Below are 27114 nucleotides of genomic sequence, written 5' to 3' on the forward strand. Positions count from 1 at the left end.
TAGAAATGATATCCACCCTAAAATGGTTTATGTAACTTTTATTGTACTTCCGGGGGTAGAATAGATTTATGCTTAAATTTTGGAAAACTGCTCACTGATAGAACCATTATAGTAATTGCACTGGATCTGTTTATTAATTTGTCACAATTAAGTCAATAAGAGCTTTACTAATGTCCTATTACTTGATTAGTTTTGAAAGTGATTATCTTAAGAACTCGACTTAATTGGAAGCCTCTCAATTTACAAGGTACATTAAACTCTCAGTACCATCTTAAGATTATTCAACATATGCAGGTCAATTACCAGTAATCACTGTTTTGTACAAATGTTCCATAAAAACTATAGCATGACATGACAAAGAGGGAAAGTAAGATCTAATTAATAATGCTAAACTCCAATTGACATTTCCAGGATAAAAGGGCAACATGAGCATTCATATATAGTCTGCCTAAAACTAGGTCTGTTACTAAAAATCAAATAAAGAAAAGCTAGCAACTCTCTACCTTACATATGAAGATAATTTGTCATGATTGCTAAATCACCAAATTGCATTGCCTGTACTCATGCCCAGCTGCACATTAATTTCCAAATTAGTAAATTACAATTAATTCTTATTATTGCTCCATCACTTTTCTCTTTCTAGTTAATAAAAGGGACTGCAATCAATTATTGTTCACCCCATTTTTTAGAGCAGATCAACTACAACTATTACTGCACGAGCAGGAAATATGGAGTGGTTAATGTACCCACTGAGATTGGAAAGCCTTTAAAAACTATTGGCTGTAGTATAAATACTTTATATTGACCTTCCAATTCCCAAAGATTCAATGTAGTTAGTTGAATATTTATAATGATTAACAATAATAAGGGTTGAGAAAGGGTTTTGACACCTAGGCTGATTTCCAAACATCTAATCAAACGATTTCATAAACTTTCAAATTAAACTTTATTAATCAAATATTTGAAAGGTTTGCCCCACACTAGAAACATGAGCCTGGTCTTGAGATTAATCACAGAAAAAATTGATTGCTGCTTCATTAAAAACCCAGGATAGCAAGCTCCTTGAACAGATTATTCCACTGCTGACCTGTAAAGGCACTGTATGTGTTCTGACTTGTTCCTAATTTAAGTCCCGTACACAGAATACATTTCAAATTGCCACGTCTGATTTGCCACTGATTGTGTGAATACAGTGAACAAAGCTGAATCTGTAAAATACTAGTTCTGCGCCTTTGAAAAACTTGAGATGAAAGCCATTTTGAGTTTGTTGCATTCAAATAACTACAATTGTCCTTAAAATTGTCCTGGTGAGTTAACTGCTTAACCAGTGGGGATGCTGTGGGGGAAAGCAGTGGTCATATTTAACAATCCAGTATGTGGGTTTTGTACCAAGGATCTATCTGCCGAAAACTGAAGAGTGAAGAAGGCCTCTTAATGGACTTCCCACACACCACAAATCATTTTTTAAGGGATTTAAGCAGTCCTCTTGGGATAGATTGTCTCTCAGTTGCCTCCATGTCACCTTTGATAAATTTCTGCACTTTAATTACTCATATGCTGTAATTCAGCCTTAAATGTAGGTACTTAAGGAAATACAGAAAAGAAAAAAAAAAAACATTTTTCAGCATCGAATCCATGGTTGAATAGAACCATGCCACTTTACTGCATTCACATGTCAATTTTCTGCCATCGCCCTACCAGAAGCCCAGCTGAAGTGGTCTGTGGCAGACGGGAATTCATGAAGCAGGAGGGTGGGGTGGTGCACAGAAGTCATGAGGATTGTGCAAGCCTGTGTTCAAAGACAGATGTAGTCTGCTCCTTCCCCCAGGGAATAAAAGACACTGAAAACCTCATTCACTTGGGTATGAACTTCAGTTATGGCCAGAGGAGTGGGAAGAAATGGAAGAGTTCAGGCACCATGAGGTTCTTCAAATTCTTACTGCCTCACAATGCATGACTAAGAAGCAGCAAAGCATCCTTTGTTCAGAACTGCTTGTCTCTTAAGTCTCAATAAAGGAGGACATACACAAAGTATATTTAAATTAAGTGCTGCTATCCTTATTGTCCACTGGGAATACATAAAGACCATTAGTTTGGTCAAGCGCCTGCATGCTTGGCATAGATGTAATAATCTGAAGCTTGGTAAGAGAATTAAATGATCCAGAAGAAGCCTAGGTTCCCTCCTCCTCTCCCGATGGGAGGATGATCACAGCCTCTTTTCTCTGGCTCTTGAATGCCCTCAGGTACGGGCCAGGTCACCAGCAGCTTAAAATAAAGTGCTTTGCCTGAGCCACAGGAATGGCTTTTACAGAAATGGCTCTCCTTTCTAAGTTACCCCGAAGTCCTTAATTAAGAATGCCTTTTTTTCCTCTCCCCCTATGCTAAAATGGACCAACATTTGCTTTCTAGTCTTACTGCATTAAAAAAATAATAGTGCAAGGGGAAAAGAGAACACGTAAACTCTTGTTGGGTACTTAATGTCTGGAATTAGCTGCTTTTCAGAAGAAGCAACAAACTGCTTAGAGTTAAGTGAAAATGTTGGATAACTATTAACAAAAGTAAATTAGTCAGAGAAACAGAAACCTTCACAGTCCTCCTCCCTCCCTCTCCCCAAGGATGTTTGGAGTTGGGGGCCTCACTGAGCAGCTCTGAGATTTAAGATTCTACATGGTTCTGATGGCTCATTTCTTATATTACAATGGTCTCAAGGTGTGGTCCTTGGACCAGGAGCATCAGCTTCTGCATCAGCTGGGATCCAGTGAGAAATGCAGATTATCGAGCCGTACCAAAAACCTGTCCAATCAGGAACTCTGTGGACGGAGCCCAGCAATATGTGTTTTTAACAAACCCTCTAGGCAATTCTTACATACTCTAAAATTTGAGAACTACTGTTCTATTAAAGCTGGATATTTTCAAACCAGTTTTCTAATATTTTTATATTTCAATGTTAAATTGAGCATCAGTGGACAGGGAAATGTTTTCAAAGGTAATTGAGAAGAGAAATGAAGCTGGAATCCTCAGGATATACATACTAGACTTAGAGCAGTGAGTCTCAACCCCAGCTGAATATTGGAATGGCTGAAGAGGCTTGAAATGTGCCAGGACCTTATTCCAAGCCAAATGAAACAGATTGGGGGAGAGGGAGGCAGCGATAATACACACTTTTAAATGCCCTAGTTATTCTAAGCACTGGAAAGATTGAGAATCACTGACAGAAAGTAACCACAGCAGTTGGACCCTCAATAGAAGTTGGGCAGCCTAAGAATTAGGAAAGAGGGCTCTGTGGATGTTTACAGCAAAAATATACACATATTTTCACAGACAAGGTTTGTGCCATATTAATTGAACACGAGCTAATATGTGGGACTTGGGAAAAGAACAATGCATTTTATTGCCTCGCACTCCTCTTAAATCTTATGGATGGAGCAGTCCTTATTTCTAGAGGAGATAATTCACCAATAAACATAATTTTAGAGAGAAAACTGGGTTTTGACCCTATAGGCTAATTCAAAACTAATCTAAAAAATAATAAATGTTTGAGTATGGAGCCACCAGAATCCTACATGTACTACATTGAGACATTTTCTCCACACTTCCAGCTGATTCTACCAATACCCATTTCTCTTCCTGACCTGGAAAATGGGACTTGAAAATGGGTTAGAAGCATTGAATGGCATAAAAACTGCCATAAAGAGGCATTAAAACCAAATTAGTTTTAACTACACATTATTTTATCATATATGTGTATATGATATGTACACATACACACCCCCACATAATTTTATAATGAAAATTGAGAACAAGACCATAAATAAATAATAATTTCAATTTACATTTATTTCATATCACTTTAAAACGATAAATCTCCTCTTACAATTAATTCATTAGATTTCCACAAAACCTTCTGAGATCATCAGTATAAGTACGATTATTGCTATTATTTTAGTTTAATTTATCAGAAGACAAACTCAGTTTAATGAAATTATCCAAGATCAAGAGCTATACTGACAATGTTAATAAATAGCAGCTTTAAGTATGGTACTAATATTCTAATGTCTGATATTAATAACTTTGTACATGTCTGTATTAAAACCTTAAAATACGGTTATTACTATTTCCAGAAATGTGTAAGTGGCCAAAGGAATTAAAACAGATAAAAGAGGGAAACCCAATTTAATAAAATATTCAGTCAGAAAAAATAAAAACAGAGTAGGTTAGCTTAAGATGCTTGGAGAGACTGGAACTTCTTTCTTTCCTAGAGTTGGTTGGACTTCTCTTTGAATCCCTAACAGGTCCATACAACGTATAAATAAAAGACAGTATAAGACACAGCCCTGATTTTACACTCAGGCCGTATCACTTCTGCAGAACCTTTTTTAGTATAACTAACTGCTTCAGAGTATGAGCAAATCATTAAATGAGTTTGCTCATGCTAAAAAATGTGTTTCTTGGTTTTTTAAATCTTACTCTTATGATGTTAAAGTATGAAATTGTACCCTGCATTATCTTAAGATTTGATAAATTTAATAATGTGGACATCTATATTTCAACTGGCAAATAAAACACAGGGAGATATATGGAAGACATTTAAAAAATATTTATCCTAATTAGACTGTCTTTCATAATTTGTGTCTATTAAAACCAACTATAATTAATATTTAAGCATTTTACACCACCAACATAAAATGCAATAGAGGGGCTACTGCTTTTTGTTATAATATACACAGTACATGCTTCACACAGGATGATCTTTCACTATTAGAAAAACTTAAGCTATGTACTATTCTTAATTAAGGTCCCATTTCAGTTAAAGTAAAGCAATTTGCAACTTAATTATAATAATAATACAAATCGCAATGTAACTAATGATGTAGTATGCATTTGTGTTGGTAATTAGACTAGTCAGTAAATAAAGCTTTACAAAGCAGGAAATAAAAACAGGTGAGGGAGTTGTGCTCATTCATCACCTTGCGGACTAATGAGAGCTGGAACGGAGATCAGTCACTTCCGGCACATTCCTTGATGTGCGCCACAAAAACGCACGCTGTAGACAGTTCCACTAACCTAATAAAACCACCAGGCAAGTGTCACCAAGTGTCAGTTTAGAAAAATCCACAAAGAGAAACAAGTGATAAAACAGAATATAGCTAAAACTAACTCATTTATCAAAAAGGCAGAATAATTATTAGGAATGCCCAGACTGTATGCCCTGTGATAGAAATGAATAATGGGAACATTAACTATATTATTTTAAATTAAGAACACACTGGAGAAAACTCCAAATCTAATAAGTTAACTCTACCTAGGCTTGAATTACACCCAGGAATATGGAAATGGTAAAATGCTTGATTTTACAAACCACAGAGGTGATTTTTCTTCTGTAGCGTACAGGAAAAGAATGCAGAGGGCCTCCTGTTCACAGTAATAGTAAGATCAGACATCAAATTTTGATATTTTCACATTAGAGAAATTGAGTTCCACCAAAATTCTAATCTATAAAAAGGCAATGCTTTCCTTTTAGCAGAGGTGTGATATAACTTACGCATCTTCATTCTACTATCGTATTGGTGAAGCCGGTATGTTAGTCGAGTCAGGTCCCATGTGTAACACTAGGTATCTGTTTAAATTACCACTTGCTATTAAATCACAATTCCGATCAACTTACAACTTACTACAGCAGCTCTCGAATTAAGATTACAGATGTAGCGAAAGAGATAATTATATATATTTTTTTCTGAACAGATTTTGGGACAGAGTTCCTAATGTAGCATACGAGTAAATTATTTAGATTCTCTGCTATTCTCAGTTTGTACAAATGCTGAAATCCAATTTGGCTTATTGGTGTTTTGGCTCCAAATGCATCAACCTCCCCAACTCCAACTACTGCTTGCTTTAAATTCAACTCGGGGAGTACTTATTATCTCTCCTTGGCACAGACCATCTTACATTGTCAATTACATGAGTGAGTGTATAATATAGTAACATATAAAATATACATTCTGCTTTACCAACCAGGATGTGAATACCCTGAGGGAAAGACCATGTCTGTTATCTTTTTAAATAAAGTGGAGAGAAACAGAAAATCTTTCCCAGGACCTAGCACAGAAACTTCATCACAGCAGGGACTAAAATAAATGTTTATTTCTTACAAAGAAAAGGTAAAGAAACAGTTATCTTCAGGCAATAATCTGAATACTAGGCAGATGTGAATAGATGACACCCACAAAGTTCACATTTTTTGTTAACATATAGGTGTTGGCAAAGAGCAGCATCCATATTTTCAAAATTGAGAGGGAAGAGAACTATGTTATTACCGACAGCATATTCTATACTTCTCCCATTATAATTATTGCCAAAATTGTCAAAGCCAGTCAACAGTGAGTATGTAGCTCTTCTAAAAAGCATCCTCAAGCACTTTATTCTTATGGGCATCATTCCACAGACACTCCCTTATTCTGAGAAGATAATTAAGAAAATATGCTTTTGTCAGACATATTTTTTCTCCTCTCTTTGGAAAATTCTACTGGTGACAGTCTTCAAAAAATGAGAAAAGAAGCTCCATGCCCACTGTCCCTTATCTTCTGGCCCAGACTGTAAAAATACAGATATTCAGAGGAAACAGCATGGATGTACATGTTGACAGGAATAGCACATCCTGAAATGCTGTTATTGCAGATCAAATAGGAAACTCTGTCTTCTTCTCCTAAAGGATATTCTTTAAGGTGATAAATAAATCTCACAGCTGGAGGGAGAATGGATTCAAAGGGATATAAGGAATGTTAGTGGATTGATAGTACTATTAATTTTGCCATGGCTTTTTCTCTGAATTTGGGTAAGTCACTGTGATTTAGTAAGTGGGCCTGAGAATGGATAAAATATATAATAAAAAATTCATTCAGATCACCAGGAAGAAATTAAAAGTGTTCCCATCAGTTGTCAAAGGGTCACCTAATTTCCTCTAGTTTGACATGAAAACATTAGAGAATACATAAATAAAATGGCACATTAGTTTTTACCATATACAATTGCCCTGCAATTCTTGGAATTAAAAAATTCTAATGTAAAATACCGTAAATCCAAATAAGGTTTTATAAAAAAACATAATGCCCCACCTAATGAGTTTCCAAGAGGTATAGATATGAAAGATAACAGGATTCAGTATTTAAGAGTTTTGAGAAGTATTCCTTTATGTACTGAAACATATCTCCCCTGTACACTAAGGATAGATTTAACTAAGGAAAAGTCCTCTTGGCTGTTAGAAGTAAACACTAAGTAAAATTAAATAGGCTTTAGAATAATCTGATTTCTTACGCTTATTTTAAGAGAGGCTAGAACTAACTGGATGATATCAACACCTTACAATAATTGGCTGAACTTTTGCAAAGATGTAGGTGTACACGTCTCTCTGCTAGTTTTAGTAGGGCCTTATTTAATTTCATTAGCTTCCAGGAAGCAATAGGCGCTAGCTCCACAGAATCTTAGAGTAGAAAGTTGCAGTGATCGTTCACTCCAGTATTTTAAACTTGGGGTTCTCAGGTTCTAGGTGGGCTCCGAAAGTACTGTCAGCTTTGGGAAACTGTGTAAAAATATGCATACTCAGGAATGTGCATTTTATGAGGAGAGGGCCATGTTTCATCAGAATTTCAAAGTGGCCTATAAGCCTGTAAAGGTTCACAAAATAACTACTGAAGTAGACTAACTGCACTTACAAATAATCCTGGGGGTGGAGATGATCTCTGAAGACACCCAGAGTAGCTGTAAAATACCTAGAACCAGGTCTCCTGTTAACCACCTAGCTCAGTGTATTATTGTGCCCATATTATTCTTCTCAGAGGGTAAGGAGGAAGAAAAAGAGTGTTAAACGTGCACAGTGTTTTCATAAGCAGGTCTTATTTCAGGTAGCAGAGTTGCTTCTAGGTCAGAATACTATCTATAAATACAAAGTCCAAAGATATGGAAGGTTATTATAGGTGATATACCTGAGCCAAATAAAAAACTCGTGGATCTCAAACAAACACCATACCGCCTCCAGGCCTAGCACAGACCAACTCTTGCTTTAAGTCCCTGCAGCGTATGTTACTACCTTCAGGGTGACAGAGAAAACCATAGGACCCCAACAGGGAAAAACGGATCCTGAGATATCACATCATATAATAGAGAACTACCTCAAGTTAACATGGCCTAGTTATGTGGTCTCTCCCTGTCTCACTGCTCAACGACACCCCTGCCCCAAACCCAAACACACACACACACACACACACACACACACTTACTATATACAGTACACAGGTATGGGGTGATTTCAAGGTATAGATATGTAACATACAAATGAAAATAAAGCATGACATTTAACTGATTTATTAACCAAATAAGTAATTTCATGATTATTTAAGATTAATTTTAGGAAAGAAAGTCACTAAAATAAATAATTAAGAATAAATGTGCATTAATCCTGCCAAACCACCCTGTACATCCTCTTGGCATTTCTAAACCAAGAAAGCTGTTAAATTTGTGTCTATGCATCAATGTGTGTATAAATGTGTAAGTACATATTCTATCTCTACCACTTACATACAGTATGCTGTTAGGCAAATTACTTAATTTCTCTGCAACACAAGTTCCTTATTAGTTTCCATTAGTAAAATGGAGATAACAACAGTATCAACCTTATTGGGTTATTGTGGGATTGAATGTGGTAATACAGGCACAGAGCCTAGAACAAAGCTTCATATTTTATGATGATAAATCATCATCATCATCATCATCATCATCATCATCACCACAAGGAGGTACGTAAGCAATTGATTACTTACGGGGAAGAAGGAGTTAAAAAGGAGGCTTAAGATAAAACTGTTTATTGACAAAATGTTCAAGCTATCATGAAAATTCAAACTACTCCCTAGGAAAATACCAGAAACTCTGTTTAGCCTAGGTTTACTTGAAGCAAAATTCCCATGGACGTGGCTTAACAGGTTCTCCACCCCAATGGCATGGAAGGTCAGGTTGATCTGGGTCAGCAGGGCAGTTCCCTTCCCTTCCTTTACAACTGTGGGCAGGGCAGGCCAGGTGCTCCCTGTGTCTGTCACACCAGCTCCGTACATGGGAGGTCTGGTTAGTCCAAGGTTCTAGCTCTGCAATATCTCTGCCAGCAGCTTAACCAAACGAAGTAAGTGCTCTTAGGAATTGGATTCTTTGGAAGTGAAATGTTTTGATGACAATTTTAAAGACAATGGGATGTTCTTGGTATCTTTAGAGAAAAAAAATGCAACATCACCACGAAATAGTGAAAACCTCAAATCACGTTTGGCTTGGATGACTCTGTTGGGGTCATGCTAGCCTATGACAGGGACCCATCTAAGGCTGAGGAACTCTGGAAAACGTATAGCTTCCAACACAAGGACAGATGCCAAGACTGCCAATGGTACTGGTCACTGACATCGTGCAAGAAACCATCCATCCAGTTAAACCACAATATTGCATATTCCAACTTCAAAAATATGTTGTTAAAATGAAGAGTTTTACCTTTTTAAATTCAGCAATGCCCAAGGTATTCCAGAGGGAGTATGAAATGCAGGTAGCAATTTTACCCCAAGTTCCACTGCTTTCTTTCGAAATATCTGAAAAGTTAAACAGTTACGTAAGCTACTATTGTAAGCAAAACAAATGGTGTTATACTACCATCTCACATTTGGCACTTATCTACTTTAAAATTTTCTTCATATGAAAAAAATAAAAGTTTCTCAAATTAACAGAATTACCTAGCAAAGAAAGAATGGTCTAGGGGCCATGTTGCTGTGGGGAATTCATTACCAATCTTGGTTGCACAATTAGAATCATGTTGGGAGATCTGAATAATGCTGATGTCTGGGTTGCACCCCTGAGATTCTAAATTCTATGGGTTGGGGCTTCCAGATTAGAATTTTCTAAAGCACCACAGGTGATGTCAGGTGATTCCAAAATGCAAGCCAGGGGGAGAACCACTGCTGTTGGAGGTAAGTCCTGGGCTGAAAATTGGGAGAACTGGTCCTGTTCCAACTTCACTTATTTACTAAGGTACAGAGAAAGGAGAAGTTTTAAGAAGACATTATTACAAGTAACCTGTATGTTCCCTCAGCTCTTTGCGGTTTTAACTTCCTCTGATGTTAAGCGTAGGTGAAATGGAAGATACAAAGTTAAATTAGGTACAAATTACACCCAGAATGTATAAGGAAGATAATATATGCACATAAATATCTAGAATGTAGAAAAATGAGAACTGGCAATAAAATCACCTGGGAGTCCTGATGAGCTCAGTAAGGCTGCGCGGTGGAGAGCACATTTGGACGAGGACTGTGTGCAGTATGTCAGGGGCTAGTGATACTAGAGATTGGAGTGGGAAGTGGGGGAGGCATCCCTGGAGGCATCAGTGTAGACACAGACAGGCAAGAGGGGGCACGTAGGAGCAATGGAATGGGTCAGCTTGCCTGACCAAAAAGGGAAGGATTACTGGTAACAAAGTCGGACACACATAGCATGGGCCCGAGTCATGGAAGGTCATAAATCTAAGGCTAAGAATTTTACTCCGTTCAAATGGGAAAGATTGAAGGTTTTTAAGCAGCCAGTTCACTTGAGCAGATTGCGCTTCAAGAAGAGTAATTAGATGACACCCATTCACAGTCCCCTTGAAGGAAGACCTGCTACAGCTTTCCCTGTGACAGTTGAGGCAGCAAGCAGGTGCCTTGCCCCTTCTCCTTCTTCTACTGTAGGACTGAGCATGGTGCGCTGGGAACTCAACTATTTCCACTTGCCTCTTCCTTAAATAATGGAGATGTGAGAAAGGCTGGGGAGACCCTGAGAAGCATGGAAAATGAAAACAAAGTCCTCTCCCAGCCAATGGGAAAGCATCCCTTAAACCCACTGTCAAAGAAGTCTTGTGTAGCTTCTCTAGAGGAAAGGGTTCTAGTCCGTAACTCCTGCTCTAAGTCCTGAGACTCCCCACAGACAAATCCAGGCACTTGGGCTCCCAGACTGAATACACTACAGTAATGCCAATGTTGATGCTATTTCAGAAACCCTACTCTTTTACATTCTCTCATCTATTAATGAAAGTTAAGAAAGTAATGAGTTTGCATGTAAATTTTTGGTTGACAATTTAGATAAACTAACATTCCTGGTATACAAATAAGAAACAGACATTTATAGTATAGAGAAAGCACTAGAAAACAGAGGTACCATTTTTTCCATTCTCTTTAAACTGGACAATTTTCCCATTTCAACAACAGTATATGGAAGGAGAGAAGAAAGAAAAAAATAGATCAAAAGATATATTCTTCCCTTTCCCTCCCTTTCCCTAGAGAATTCCAAGTTCTCTTCTACTGAAAGGGACTATCCAATCACAGCCCAGCCATCTGTTGACTTCCTAGTTTCCACTTTTTAAACTGTTAATTAATTAACTCCTTTTCAAGAAACTTACATAAGATGGAAGTCAAACGATGCAATTAAAATACCATCGTGGATATTATAACCATATGGCGTGGGAGGTTAAGGATGCAGGCTTTGAAAAACACAATGCCTATGTTTGAATCTCAGTTCCAACTTTTTCAGATTGGGTAATCTTGGACAAATTGCTTACTCTCTGTGCTAAGCTTCCTCATCTATAAAGTGGGGATAACAACAGCATTTGCTATTTTAAAGGTTGTGGAGGGGAATGCGTTTTTATATTGAAAGACCTTAGGACATGTAGTCATCACATTAAAAGGCTAGTTGTATCATGGGGATAATGATAGCAGTATTTCCCTAAGAACTTTTCCTATTTACTGCCTGAAATTATTGTCTTGGCTTTTATCCCACTGCTGTTTTGGTACCTTCTACTCAGGTTGTGGTGTGTGTGTGTGTGTGTGTGTGTTTGTGTACTGTGACCCCATTACACATATTCTTATCACAAGCATTCATTCTCAAGAGCTAACTCCTCAGTTCTCATCACCTGTTTGCATTTCTTAATTTGACTTTCCATGTTAGCGCTAGTCTGTACTTCTACTTGTGTGCTCACATCACAATTTGGGTGTCCTGTTGTCATCTGAAACTTAACATGTCCAAGATGAAATAATCACTTAATATTCCAGGCAAACTTCCCCAGTTCCATCACTGACACTGTTTGGCCAGTCCCTGGGGCTCGAGAGAGAGCAGGCATTTTGACTACTGATTTATCACTCTTTATTCATCAAGTGTCAATATTCATTTCCCCCAAAAGTCTCATATACAGCTCATTCCCTGATATGAGCTAGTCCATGATATGAGTGTAGTCCTCATTTCCATCACTGGGTATGACGAAATGGCATGATAAAAAAAAAAAAAAAAAGAAGGTCCTCCTCCTACCTAGTCTCCCATTCTCCAGGATTTTCCCTCCTGTCTCTATTCATCTGTATCTATATTACTAAATTGTTCTTTTTACCATACAATTTTCTTGTTCAAGAAACATGATTCCCTCTTGTCTAAAATACCAGGTTAAAAACTGATATACTGACTTTTCAATGACTTCTATGAATCAGACCAATCTATTATCTTCCATTCTCTCAAAGACCACTCTGGCTCCAGCTTGAGCTGTCATGGTCTCAAGCACTCATTCAAGTTCAGTCCACTTTAGTTATCTTTTTTTAAAAAAATGATTTTCCTCCCACCTTTCTTGAGATATAATTGACACGTAACATTATGTACAACATGATGATTTGATTCATGTATAGACTGTGAAATGATTTTACCAGAATAAGCTTAGTTCACATCTCGTTCTGCATAATTACTTTTTTTTTTTTTGGTGGTGCCACCTTAGTATACTTATTTATATAGTTCTCTCACCCTGAAGCACCCTTTACTGCCCCTGCTGGCCAATCCAAATTCACCCACTCCTCAAGGCTGAAGCCAAGTCCCAACTCCAGGCCTGGAGGAACTCCTACACTGACAACTGGTGTCACACAATGCAGCATTTGATTACAGAAAGCAAGATACAGGTCTCTAAATGCTTCCTGGTGTGACTCTCTTGTACACCCAAGTAATTTTTTCTTTCTAAAAGTAGAGAAAAAGACTTCCATCTCTCCTTCATTGCTTATTATACATATCCAACCCAGATTAGGCCTTTTTTTTTTTTTTTTTTCAGATCAGGCCACTTTGTATTTAAATTTATTGATATCACCACAGCATTCCTATGAATAGGGTATGGGAGAATATTCATATTCTCAGTTAACAGATAGGAAACAGCTTGAGGTTCCCTAGTCGGCCTTTGCTGGTTCCCTAGATCTCTGTATGCTTAGTTCATTCTTAGCTTCAGGAATCTGCTTCCATGTCCCTTTTTATGAGAGGTCTTTCTTAACAACCCCATGTAAAGTTTGCCATTTTCATTTACTGTTCATCATGTCATCTTGTTTATTGCTGTTCCACTATTTATCACATCCTTAATTAACTTATTGTTTATTGTTTGACAATTCCACTAGATGTAAGCTTCATGAGGGCATGGACTATCTTCTTTCTTGCTGTATATATCTATCTAGTATCCAAGGAGAGTAGCTGGTACTCATTAAATGTTCATTTCATAAATGAATGAATCAGTTGAATATTAATAAATATACTTGGGGCACTGTATTGAGAAACCACTGAATATTCTAGTGCTTGTAAAGTACTCCATCCTATTCTCTTAGTTTCTATTGTTGGCAAATAATTAATTATGTCAAATATTATGGAGTCTCAACCTTGGGCACAATTACAAAATAGTTGTGGGTGAAACCATTAAATAACATGTTGATGCTTTAAATGAAATCATATGTGAGCCTGAGTCAATCCCCATTCTTAATGTTTGATTTGTTATCTGCTCCTGAGATATGAAGAGAGGTTACTTGGAGGACGAATCCAGATTCTCAAAGAGAACATCTTTCTACCTAAAATGGTGAGTATGTAATAAAATTGAAAAGTAGCTTGTAAAGTTAATACTGTTAAAAGAATGAAGGAGAAATGTCGTCAATCATTCTCAAGAACAGTTAAGTTTTAACACCCTGGACATTGTGCTGAAAAGCAAATGATCATAAAAAGCATACTTAAATGGTATTTCGGTGTTCCTTCAAATGGGACAGGCAAGCTGGAGATAGTCCTGGACCCAGCCTGCACTTGGACACCAGCGAGGGCCCTGCTATGGTTTTAGTGCGGGACCTGGGTGCATCACTTAACTTTTCTGGTTCTTGGTTTCCCTAAGAAAATGGGAGATGAGGGCTGGTAATTTCTATTTTTGATTTACAGAAAAACTAGTACTCAGAAGTCACAGAGCTAGTACTAAAATGAGACTGAAAAAACCCAAAACTATTATCATTTTTACAAAGAGAGGAAGTGTTAATTTGCCACCAAATTCTTAGTCTTGGTTTCTAGGGTTTACTGGTACTTGTATTTGGTGGGGAGGATTTTACAAAGAGAGCAAGAAGAAAAATGACAGTTAATAAAATGCAATCCATGATGCTAATAGAAGATATTTTCTTTTTAAAAAAAATGACCATTAAAATTAAATAGTTTTTTTTTTTTTTTTTGGTGCAACTTGCACCAATCAATTTGAGATGGGCAGACATCTTAGGACCCAAAGGAATCTTCAAAAAGATCCTGCATCAGAGAGATTCTGATTATATCCATAGCAAAAAAATCAAAACTAATATAATTTGCTGAAAGAAGGGTGGTAAAATATGATGGCATAGCTTCTAAAATAATCTTTCAAGCATGAAGCTAACAAACAGGTTTACGTAAAAAAACTTTTATGATCTCAAGTTAGGAATTTCAAAATAACTGCACCAAAACTGTATCTTTTCATTACATTTAAAGAACATCATCACAGTCTTATTGCTGTTTTTGATCAATGTTTAAAAAACTTCAGATTTTACAATCTATCAAATAAAAACATTTCTCTTTTTACTTTACCCTGACAGATAGGATTAGACAAGGGTGTAAACAAGATGTATGGCTTTTTTTTTTTTTTTTTTGCTTTTCTAGTTTGCAGATCCCTGAAGAACTATACAGGAATATTTACATGTCAGAGCAAAGAGTAAGGAAAGAGGAAAGGAGTAAGAACAGACAGCTCTGGCTCTGGAAAGAACCCGTTTCAGTTCAGACATGCTTCAGTTTGAAGAGCACAATCAATATCAAAGCCTTTCTTCAAATGCTTATGCTGAAAACCTCACTGTTAAAAGATCAAACACTAATTCCCCATTAGTAGAAGGAGCGTGTACCTATTACTCATTTTTGTTACATAAAGCTTTCAGCACAAGATGCCATAGATATGATAAATATCTTTGGCTGAAAATAACTGAAATAACCTATATATTGTTAGCTGAGTTGATTAACACACATTATATGGGCCAGATTTAATCATTCAACCAATAAGTACTTATTGAGCTACTCTGGCTTTTTAATATAGAGTGGAACTGCTAAAGGTTTAAATATTCGAATAAGGATGTATAAAAATTTAGAGGTAGAGGGGAAATCAGGGGTCATCCAGATCCATAATCTTGGTATAGAGATGAAACTCAGGTTCACAGAGGCCCTGTTCACCTAATTAAATGCTCTGATGTGGGATAGTTCCGTGCTAGCTGTAGCCAAGGGAATGCCAGCTTCATGCCACCCCAGACGCAAGTAATTCTTCTGATCCAGAGAGACTCTCCTCTCTGAGTTTCTTATATGTATGAGCACACATCTTTCACTGCCTTTTTCTAATCTTTGCATTCTCTCTCTAATTCATTAAAACCCAAACTGAGGTTTTTCTAAATAATATGAATTATTTGTTGTATTTGTCAAATTACATTATGAACTTCATTTTTTGAATTTATAAATTAGATGAATACTTTTGTCAACTGTTTTGTTTTTCTTCTCTATGATTCAGTATAATTCAATTTTTAGTCTTTAGGCAGTTAGATGAAGAGAGTGTTCTTCATTTTCCTGAAAAATTATCTCCCCAACTGGATTATTCAAAATACAAAGGATATGCATGCTCATCTGCCAGGAACCATGAGTCACAGTGAAGAAGAATCAATGTAACTGTACCTTAGACTGGATTTTCTAATGCATGAAAGCACACAGTTTAAGTGAAATGAAAAAAAAATTCCGGTAAGTATAATTTTAAAATCTGGATATAGAATGACCTAGTGAATAAGCATTTTTGACCTAGCTAGCTTTTTAAAAATATTTATTCTCATGAAAAAATTAACCATGAATTTTTTTTAAAAGTTTGCTTTTATAGTGTCCCCTAGTCAAAATGAATGAATGTTGATAAATGAATTAATAAAATTGCATCTTGGTACTAATTTTTTCCTGAGGGCTCCAATTTCATTCCCAAGCTCCCGAATAGGGAAGATATTATAAAGTTAAGAGAGCAAGATGAAAAATAGGGAGAAATCCTAAGGAGAATTTTAGGCTGTTGTTTAAGGTAGACATTATCAGTATCCATGTGGGCAGAAACCACTGCTGCCTACTGCTGGAATTGGTCCTACGCTTTCCCAGAGCATAAGCCAGAGTCAAAGTCGCCTGGTAACAGGCAGGCTGAACAGGGTCTGTTTTAGTTCAGGGTCTGCTACTTTTCGGTTCTGTCACAATGAAGATGGGTCATTTCACTTCTCTAATTTTCTGTTATGTACAATGCGGGCAGTAGACAAGACACTTTCTGAGGTACTTTTCTGCTCCATAGGATCTGGTTTTAAGACTTAAGGGGCACTTACTACATATTTCCCAATGAGATAAAAGCTATAAGAGAGACACACAAGAAGAAAAAAAAAAAAAAGATCCTTGATCTCAAGGAGATTACAACCAGGAAGGCAAGCCAGGCATATAAAACTATATAAACATAAAATATAGACCATAAAACAGTAATATGAACTAACATATAAGTAGAGGCTAAGTTGAGTGATACAGGCCGTAACTATGGGAGTAAGACAAAGCAAGAGATTGAGTTAGGTCCCAGGGATAAGGTAAGATTGGAGAGGTGGCAGGTGGGTGTTTATTTGGGGGTAGGTATGCACTTGTTTGTGCACACCCTGCATTAATGTGGTGGAGGACAGGAGATAAAGCAGAAGGGGAGAGGAAGGAGGCTGACAGAGAACAGGGTAGAGAGGTAGATTAATAGGATCTAGAAAATGGTAAGAAAGAACAGATGAAATAAGACAAGTTCATTAATCTTAAATATCAGGGACAGATGTTGAAGGGTTGGGTAAAAGAGCACCTCCTTTGGTCAAGGAAGTCCCAACACTTACCACCTTAGTGCCTCCTATTTACAACAAGTGTAAGAATTTCTGAATTAGGGTCCTGCAGAATGGGGCAGGGAGAATGGCAGTAGTTCTCACTGCTTATGGAACTTTTCTGAGTTGTAAGGGGCAAAGATACATAAATGACATCACCAATAAACATTATACTGGCTGTGTGATAGAGGAAAGATCCTGAGAAATGATTAGGGTCCTTTAAAAAACTGTTTCTCAAGAAGAAAGTACATTTATTGTACAGATAAATGGTGCAGTATGGGGGCTGGAGAAAGTAGTATGATGACAGAAAGTTATAGGTCCCTCTTCTAACATACATTCAACATGCAAGTTCTAACAGCTCTTGCACTTAGAATTACCCTTAGGTGTACCATATATCGTGTTACCTTAGATATCTAACTTCTAAAACATCGATGAACAATAAATAACAGCATAATAGTCCACGCCATTATACAGTGCTCAGAGATGAGCTATTCAGCTGCTCATTCTACCTCAATTTAGGTTTAAAAAATGGGCAATTCACCTACATGAAGTTTTGAAAAATACGCAGTATATTGCTAATAATACTTAATATTAGTTAAGTGTGCCACATACTGTGTGAACACACATTTCACATAAAAAAGAAAACACCTTTTTAAAGAAAACATAGTGCTTGCTAAAGAGACAGGAAATTATAAAAACATCTACCCTACCTGGCTATGAATTCTAATAGAATCTATGGAACCCATAAAGGTTGTTGGTATGTGTTATCATAGTGTTAAAACAGGACCGTTCTGTTTACTATTACATTTGCAGGTAAATATCACAAATCATTTAAAATATACAAAATCCCAGCTTGGTAACCTTTGCCCAATAGAAAGATGAGAATTAGAAAATGACAGCCTCATCTATCCAAGTATATAGTGATTCCTTGGCATTTTTGAGTTATAAGACATCCTATGGTAGGGATTTTTCCAGATACCGAATCTCACCTCTAAAACACATCAAAATATTTATAGTTTAAACTTTTTATTTGTATTGGCTTTAAAAACATGATGATCTGTTCTTTTGATTTAGTGAAATGTAGAGAGCTCCTGTCTTGCTGACTCAGCATCTGCATCACATGCAGACACTGAGTTGGGACTAAGAGATCTAGTTCCCCTGCCATCTGCTGACAGAGCTATAAGATCTTGAGCACTCAACCCACTCTGTGCCTCAGTTTCTAAATATGTGAACAGGGAATCATTTTCCCAAATCACAAGATGATTAAATGTGATTAAATGCACACATGCTTTTTAAAGAGCAATAATAGTTACCATCATGATTGTTCTTTGCTCTAAGATAGTGGTTCCTTCAGGAATAACTGAAGGATATTAGATTTTTTTGTCCATACACTAAATGGTCCAAAAACTGCTGAGCTTTTATGTCTGCTTTCTATAGTCATATGTTTCCTTCTGTTTTTAGCTATCAGTTCATTACAGTGAAGACTTCTCAATGTTGTAGTGTATTTGCTCTCCTTCTAAATTGGTGACTAATTTTGTAAATAGTTGTCTGTACCAGAGCCTGAGGATAAGTCAAATGTCTCTTCTGTGTTTCTCTTATGGTGAAGGGCATGAGCTTCTGGAAATGTGCTCTTTTTGTCTCAGGTGACTGAATTTGAACTATTAACTCTATAGGTGTGAAAAAGCAGTGATAGTTTGCAAATTTGCAAAGTGAACTAAATACCTACGTCTACATAGGTTTTGTTTGCTTTTTAAAAAAAAAATGCAAAATGTAAGCTACTCTGTTTTCCTTCTAAGCAAATGTAAACCCATCTAGTTCTACATCTAATCCCATTAATCTGGTGGTTTTGATTTCTGCATAACCCTCCTGTATCATATGAAGGATACCTCTGGATTGCCTTTGGGCACAGAGTTCATAATTAACTATGTCAGCTGATGGATGAACATTTTAAGTTATCAAATGCTGATGTTGCTGAACAAAAAGTTTGGCAGCATGGGCGCCTGGGTGGCTCAGTCGTTAAGCGTCTGCCTTCGGCTCAGGTCATGGTCCCAGGGTCCTGGGATCGAGTCCCCACATCGGGCTCCCTGCTCGGCAGGAAGCCTGCTTCTCCCTCTCCCACTCCCCCTGCTTGTGTTCCTGCTCTCGCTGTCTCTCTCTGTCAAATAAATAAATAAAAAAATCTTTAAAAAAAAAAAAGTTTGGCAGCAGTGCTATTTTTGTTTTACGTTTGTGCCCCCCTAAGCAAGGTGATTTAATTTCTTAGCCTCAGCAGCCTCATCTGTAAAATGGATAACCATACCTTTGCACCTGAGAACTCAACAGTTCCTTCTTGTTCCCCATTCTTTTTACCTAACACCAAAATTAAATTTTTAATTTTTCTTATTTATGACACAACAAATATATTTTCATTATTGAAAAATCATAAACAGACAAAAGAGTCCCATTAATCCTAGCCACCTAGATACAATGATTGTTAACATCTTAAATATCTATCCTTCTAAATGGTTTTATTTTTGAAAAATGGCATTATTCCATATATAATATTTTATAATGTGTTAAATCCATCCACAGCAACTTATTCTACATCAAACACAACATTCTATATCAGAGGTCAGCAAACATTTTCTGCAAAGGGTCAGATAGTAAGTGCCAGCTACATACTCTCTCTCTCAGGGGTTTTGATTATTTTCTTTTCTAATCCTTTAAAATGTAAAAACCATTTTTAGCTCTGGTAGTAAAAAACAGGTCTCAGGAGCAATTTGGCCAGAGTGCTGTCTTTTGCTGATCCCTGTTTGATATAAATATATACATTTCTATAACATCTTCTTAAAAAAGCTACATAGTATCCCAGTGTGTAGAGATGCCAGAACTTAGTCAGCCAGACTCCTATTCTTTGACATTTAGTTTCCATTGTCTTGATATTATAAACAGCAGTGGAATGAACATCCCTGTACATACTTATTTGTATACATGACTTACTTCCTCAGGGTAAACGTTTGAAAGCAGAATTTCTGCTCAGAGGGCTTTCACTCATTCATTCACTCACTAAGGAGAGATGTGGAATCAGAGCAGTCATAGACAAAATGTAAATGAATGGGTGTGTCTGAGTTTGCCACCCCTGTGATACGTTAACATTACTGAGAGCACCTTAAATGTTTTTAAAAATTTTTTTTTATTATGTTATGTTAATCGCCATACATTACATCATTAGTTTTTGATGTAGTGTTCCATGATTCATGGTTTGCATATAACACCCAGTGCTCCATGCAGACCGTGCCCTCTTTAATACCCATCACAGGCTAACCCATCCCCCCACCCCCCTCCCCTCTAGAACCCTCAGTTTGTTTCTCAGAGTCCATAGTCTCTCATGGCTCATCTCCCCCTCCGATTTCCCCCCTTCATTTCATTTACAGTAAGAGGTTTTAAAATATTTTCATATATCCTATTACATGACAATGCTACATGTTTTAATAGACTCGTGTTATATTCTTACACGACCATAATTCAATGCCTGTATTAATAACAATCATCATCAGAATATCAAAATGTTACATAATTCAATACTTTTCTATTAGAAGAGCTTAAAAAATCTCAAACTGAAATAATCTGGGAGTCATTTCCTCTTTAAAATACAAACATAGTAACTAACAGGAAACATAATTTATCTTGTCCATTGTGGCCACTCTTGCACTATCGAATGCTATTTAAAGCTATTACATGCACACACACACTTCAACATAGTTGAAACTTTCTAAATTATAAACTTTCAGAAAGAAACCTCTTTTATAATTCTGACCTTTAAAAAATGTCAATTCATTTATTCAACAAATATTTATTGAGTGCCTTGTAGTACATGCCAAGTTGCACAAGGCACTTGGAATACATAAGTAAATGAGACAGCTGTGGGGGCGCCTGGGTGGCTCAGTCGTTAAGCATCTGCCTTCGGCTCAGGTCATGGTCCCAGGGTCCTGGGATCGAGCCCCGCATCGGGCTCCCTGCTCGGCGGGAAGCCTGCTTCTCCCTCTCCCACTCCCCCTGCTTGTGCTCCCTCTCTCGCTGTCTCTCTCTCTGTCAAATAAATAAATTAAAAAAAAAATCTTTAAAAAAAAAAAAGACACAGCTGTGGTCAGTGATTCATAATAACACTTGTTTTTGAAGTGTAACTCTGGAAAAATGTCCACAGAGTACAGTAGGATTTGATGATACACAGGAAAGGATCAAGTAATAACTTCCATTTCTTCTCCAAAAAGAAAATGAAGAAGAAAATAATATTGTTGTGAGTACTGCACAAGATAGTAGACAAATCCTTGCCATCAGCCTGACCATTAAAATCAGTGAAAGTATCAGAGATATGTAGATAGACAACTATATAAAACTATAGAGAAAATCATCATTGAGGTGTTTTTAAAGATCTTACATTCAGCTTGAGCCAAAGCAGACTTCCCCCAGTATGATCTATCTATGTATAGTATATATACATCTTTTCTTTTGTGACTGGTCAACATCTTGAAGGTGATCATTCAGATGGGAATCACCCTTCGTAGCAAAGGAACTGATTAGACCTGTTCAGAAGAACTAGGTCTAACACAAAGACCAAGATAGTAGCACTTTGTGTTTAAAAAATAAAACTCACAAGGAAAAATAAGTACTATGTGATATCATTATATGTGGAATCTATAAAGGCTGAACTCAGAGAAACAGCAGAGTGGTGGCTGGCCTGGGGGCTAAGAGGGGAAAAGGGGTCCAGAAAATGGGGAGATGGTGGTCAAATGGTACATACATACTTCCAGTTATAAGATGAATAAGTTCTGGCTACCTAATGCACAGCATGGTGATTGTAGTTAACAATGGTATATTATACACTTGAAAGCTGCTAAAAGAGTAGATCTCAAATGCTCCCCCCCCACAAAAAAGAAATGGTAACTATGTGAGTTGATGGAGGTGCCAACCAATGCTACTGTGGTACTCATTTCACAATACGTAAGTGCACCCTCGTGTCATAAATCTTACTTAATGCTGTAAATCAATCACATCACAATAAAGCTGGGTGGGGGGAGGCAGAAAGCATGACTCAAAGATCTGAGGTAAAGCACGGTCGGTGGAGAAAACATGGCATTCAAGGATAAAAGAGGAGTAAAACAGAAGTGATAGAAGACGCCTTGTAGTTCTAAGTCCAGTCTAAGGGCCAGGCAGTAGACCCACAGGATCAAGGTGAAAAAGAAATGGAGTCAAGCTCTTCTAATATAAAACGAGGAGTGATGCGCTAGATTAAAACTTGAGATGAACGCTGAAAATTTCATCTGTTAACAAAATAGAGTGAGAGTGGAGTGCTGTAACTTTGACCCTAATTTTAGTCACTCCAAGGCAGTACTGTTGAAGATAAATGATGAATGCCATTATCAAAATACCTCTTCAGCACTTTAAGACATGTAGAATATTTACATATACTTTATATTTCAATTCTGCTTGTTTTATATCTGAAGTATAATCTACAATTTATATGTGTCAAGCTAACTCAAAAAAATTAAACATTCTTTTAGAGAGAGAAAAAGACCCAAAATAGATTCCAAGATCCAAAACTGACTATCCTTCTGGGCAATTTTTTGGTTATTAATTTATTTAAAAACTTAAATTCTAAAAACACACAGAGATACAGACACCCTCCGCACACACACGTACAAAATGTATATAGCCTAGTGTAATATCATAAGACACACATCCTAGTAATTACCATCCAGGTCAAGACACAGGATTTTGCCAGCCCCACAAGAGGCTCTCTGTATGTTCCATCTCAGCCACAGCTCCTTCCTTCTCTCCAAAAGTAACCACATCCTGGTACTTGTTCTCTTCTATTTCTTTATCAACCAAGTGTTCATCCTTAGACTTAAAAAAAAAAAGCTACAATTTTAAGCCTCTTTTATTTTTATTTATTTTTAAAGATTTATTTTTTTAGAGAGAGAGTGCATGCAGGCACAAGTCAGAATGAGCATGGTGGGGATGGTGCAGAGGGAGAGGGAGAGAGAGAATCCCCAAGCAGACTCCCAGCTGAGTGTGGAGCCTGACACGGAGCTCGATCCCAGGACCCCAGAATCATGACCTGAGTCGAAGTCCAGAGCCAGCTGCCCAACTGACTGAGCCACCCAGGTGTCCCTTAAACCTCTTTTAAACCGCAGACTCTCCCTTTTCCCTTTTCTTTTCCTTCTAATTTATTGGGACAAATTTCAGTTATTTGAACAATAGGAATCACATTGTCACATGCATGTGTAGTATAGTTCAACATATTCTTTTCTCTGTGTTTTTGACAAACTGGAAGCTGGATCCAGAGACTTGATCTCTTTGGCAAGACTCAAGGTGATATATTCTTTTATCAGGAGGCACATATGTGGTTTGCTCTCTTTTTGAGAAATTAGCAGCTGTTGAAAATCATGGCCTAGATCCATTAATTCCTCAGGGGTTGTAAAAATGGGTGATTTTCTACTTTGATCATTTTAGTTTTATTAACAGAAATAATTTTATTAAGAGACGCTTTGCTTATCTACTACTTGGTTGCCAGTGATACAGTTCATACAGAAAGGGCAAGATAAATACTTTCTTTTCCTTTATCAATTTTCAAGGTCATAAGTTGCCTCTGTCATTGTTTTAAAGGTGATCAACTGTTTTTGCTTTTTTTAAAAAAAAGATCTTTTGTTTATTCATTTGAGAGAGAAAGCAAGCAAGAGCATGAGCAGGGGGGAAGGGCAGAGGGAGAAGCGATGTGGGGCTCGATCCCAGGACACCGGGATCATGACCTGAGCCGAAGGCAGACGCTTAACCGACTGAGCCACCCAGGTGCCCCTGTTTTTGCTTTTTAATATCAGTATGAACTTATTCATTTAAACACACTTAATGGGCTTTAATCTGTTACATTTGTTATTTTTACTAAAACAAAATTCTCATATTTGCCAGGGGAAGCCTCTTTTAAGTTTTAAGGCTCTTGAGCCCTTTTGACATTATTGTAGTAGTTTTTGTTATCTGGTTTAATTAGATGTTTCAAACTAGTCTTGCACATTTTCTATTTTAGCCATTTCTGCAAGAAGCCCTGGTTAGTAAGAAATAGGAATTTAAGACGCAGTCTGGGTGCTCATGACCACTAAATTCATCATTATTTTTAGGCTTCTTCAGGCCTTAAAAAAATGTGTGTTATACAGGTACACATACACCTACATAAATGCGTATTTATGTATTTTAAGACAAAAATATCTCGTAAGTTCATACTAACATTTCCAATTAAAATTCAGAACTACAATGTTTTTCTTTTTAACACTTTCATCATACAATTTGCCTATTTAAAGTGTACGTTTCAGTGGTTTTAGTATAGTCACACTAAATTGATCCACCCCAATAAATTTTAGAACATTTTTATCACCCCTAATAAAGAAACGCCATATCCATTAGCAGTCACTCCCCATTTCCCCCCAATCTCTTCAGTCCTAGGCAACCTCTAATCTACTTTCTGTCTCTAAAGATTTGCCTATTTAGGACATTTCATACAAATGGAATCATACTATGTGGTAGTTTGGTTGACTCAAACTCATTCTACAGTGGAGTCACCAGGAAGGGCTTCTGGAAACAATATTCTCTAATTTCTTGCATGTTGATAATAATTCACCTATATCCTCTGCACCTGAAAGTCGGTTTTACAAAATATCAAATCCTTCTTTCTGATTCTGGCTACACCTGCCAGAATTCCCCTTGAGTTTGCCATTAAAATGGGATATCTGTTTATAATGGAAAGTAATCTGCATTCGAATTTTGGGTAAGGAAGGAGTTAAGACTGTAACTATTCCATAAGAATCATGTCCTAATTGCCTCTCTGTCTATAGCAGTTCATTGTTTTCTTTGCAGTGCTTCTCTGCTTTTTAGCATTTCTCTTTCACAGAACACAAGGTTTTTCCAGGGCATGAAGATGTCCAACTTTCCTACTACTTCTTCATTCTCAGGGATTTACATATCCGGACTGCCTAAGCATTGTATAACAGAAAGCATAAACATATTACACCAGAAGCAGTCATTGTGTTTACACTCAAAAAGGAGTTAAGAACATCTGAGATATGGGGAGAAAACTTCCACCACACCTCTATTCCAATTTACACATTCTGTAAACTTGAAAATCAATGTATCATAGTTCTAGAACACTGGATTTAGAGAATGTTTAAAAGACATTACCCATTTATTTTAAATCAATGAAAAAATCTGAAAGTGATAAAAGGGCTTGCTCAAGGTAAAGTCAATATGCAAACAGGATTTCAGATTCTAAAAACAACGTTCTTTCTACTCCCTAAGAGCTACTTCTTAAGTTTATTAGATGGACAACTCCAGTACAATGAATATTTCAAGTAGCTCATTTACAAATTGTTTATCTAAAGGCAATTTCCCTTACAAATACAATTTTAAGTAGTGAGAGGCTCAGGATCACTACAGAAAAGTCTACTCCCATTACAGACAAGTAAATAGCCCATAGCTGGAAGGAAAGGCAGAGTTTTCAGGTTAGGAGAGAATCAAGTGAGAAAAGACACTTTTGGCTTTTTATCATATCTGCAGATACCTCAAACATTTTTTAAAAATTTTATTTCAAAAATATAGAAATTTCTAGTACTTATGTGCCTATAACCAAGCTCTATCGATTCATATCATATAGTCATATAATCACAATTGTTTTGGATTTTAAAAAATTAAGCAAAATAGTTCAAGTTTTAAAAATATGTTTGTTAATCACCTTGGGTTTCCATCATAAAGTGAATCTAGATTTTGATTTGAGAAGCCTCAGAGTGTCTGGTAGACTGAATGCTCCCCTCTTTATAGTCACCTTCCTTATCTCTCAGAAAAGGTTTTCTTTTTCCCCTGGCTCATTACTGAACAGCTTTTCTCTTTCTTCTTCCTCAAACAAGTATGCATGGCTTTTGAAGTTTCTTAAGGGATATCTACTGCTGTAACAACAGGAGAAAGGCTCTCTGCTATGTCTTCCCTAATACCTTCTTTCAATTAGACCCTGTAGAGAAAAACAAACTCACAGATTGTGCCAAGTGCCTCAGTGTTCCCAGAATTCTATGTTAGTAATGAACACAAACTTTATTAATGAATCTATCTATACACTCCACAAAAATAATTCTGTTTTGTCTTGTAAATGGCTGATGATGGAAAATGCAGAGAGCTCCCATTCACATATATATATTTTTTGAATATGGAATAGTCTGCACACTATTTTATATCACACATTAGGTTGATTTGTGTGTGTGTGTGTGTGTGTGTGTAACAAAAAAATCTTGTTACTATAATTAGCCTTTTTCTTTTTATACTGCTTTGGTAATTCAAAGACTAGGAAGTTGGATCTGAGACTGCAAGAGTTTATGACCAATCTGTTTACTTAAGCTTTGAGTCACCTCTATCTCCGTGTGAACTGAGGATACTATTAACATCCAATAGATGTTGTTGTAAATAAACCACTACCTGAAATGGAAATCTATAAATTGACTATAAAGAGGGAAATTCAATTATCACTGAGTAAAGTCATTTTCTTTATGAAACAGATGTCAGAATGGGAAAAAGGTGACTTTCAAGACTCTACAGGCTGGATTCTTGTAAGAAAAGTAAAAAAAAAATTAAATCTAAAGAGAGGCAAGAACAACTGAATCCTGAGTAAGTTTAGAGGCAAAGATTTGGTAATGATTTTATTTCCCCAAGTCTATTGCAATTTTTAATATTTTTCTGATCATAAGATTATTACTAACTAGTTCATCATCGAAAATCTGGTAAGTACAGAAAAACAAAAGGGCAGAAGAAAGATCATATACCAATCAGAAGCAAATATTATTTATATTTAGGAAGTTTCTTATGTAATCATTCTCTG

General features: G+C 36.7%; 1 protein-coding gene across 2 annotated transcripts in view; it reads right to left on the reverse strand.

Moving 5' to 3' along the window:
- Nucleotides 1-27114, reverse strand: part of MAN1A1 (mannosidase alpha class 1A member 1) — a 163750-nt gene that overhangs the window by 61011 nt on the left and 75625 nt on the right. For both annotated transcript variants that reach the window (XM_034990407.1, XM_034990408.1), the window contains one exon: nt 9523-9617. In XM_034990407.1, coding sequence (XP_034846298.1) covers nt 9523-9617 — 95 coding nt within the window. The remainder of the gene's footprint in view (nt 1-9522; nt 9618-27114) is intronic.

This window comes from Mirounga leonina, unplaced genomic scaffold (genome assembly GCF_011800145.1).
Source record: "Mirounga leonina isolate KUSES-001 unplaced genomic scaffold, KU_Mleo_1.0 Mir_53, whole genome shotgun sequence".
NCBI classification, from domain to species: domain Eukaryota; kingdom Metazoa; phylum Chordata; class Mammalia; order Carnivora; family Phocidae; genus Mirounga; species Mirounga leonina.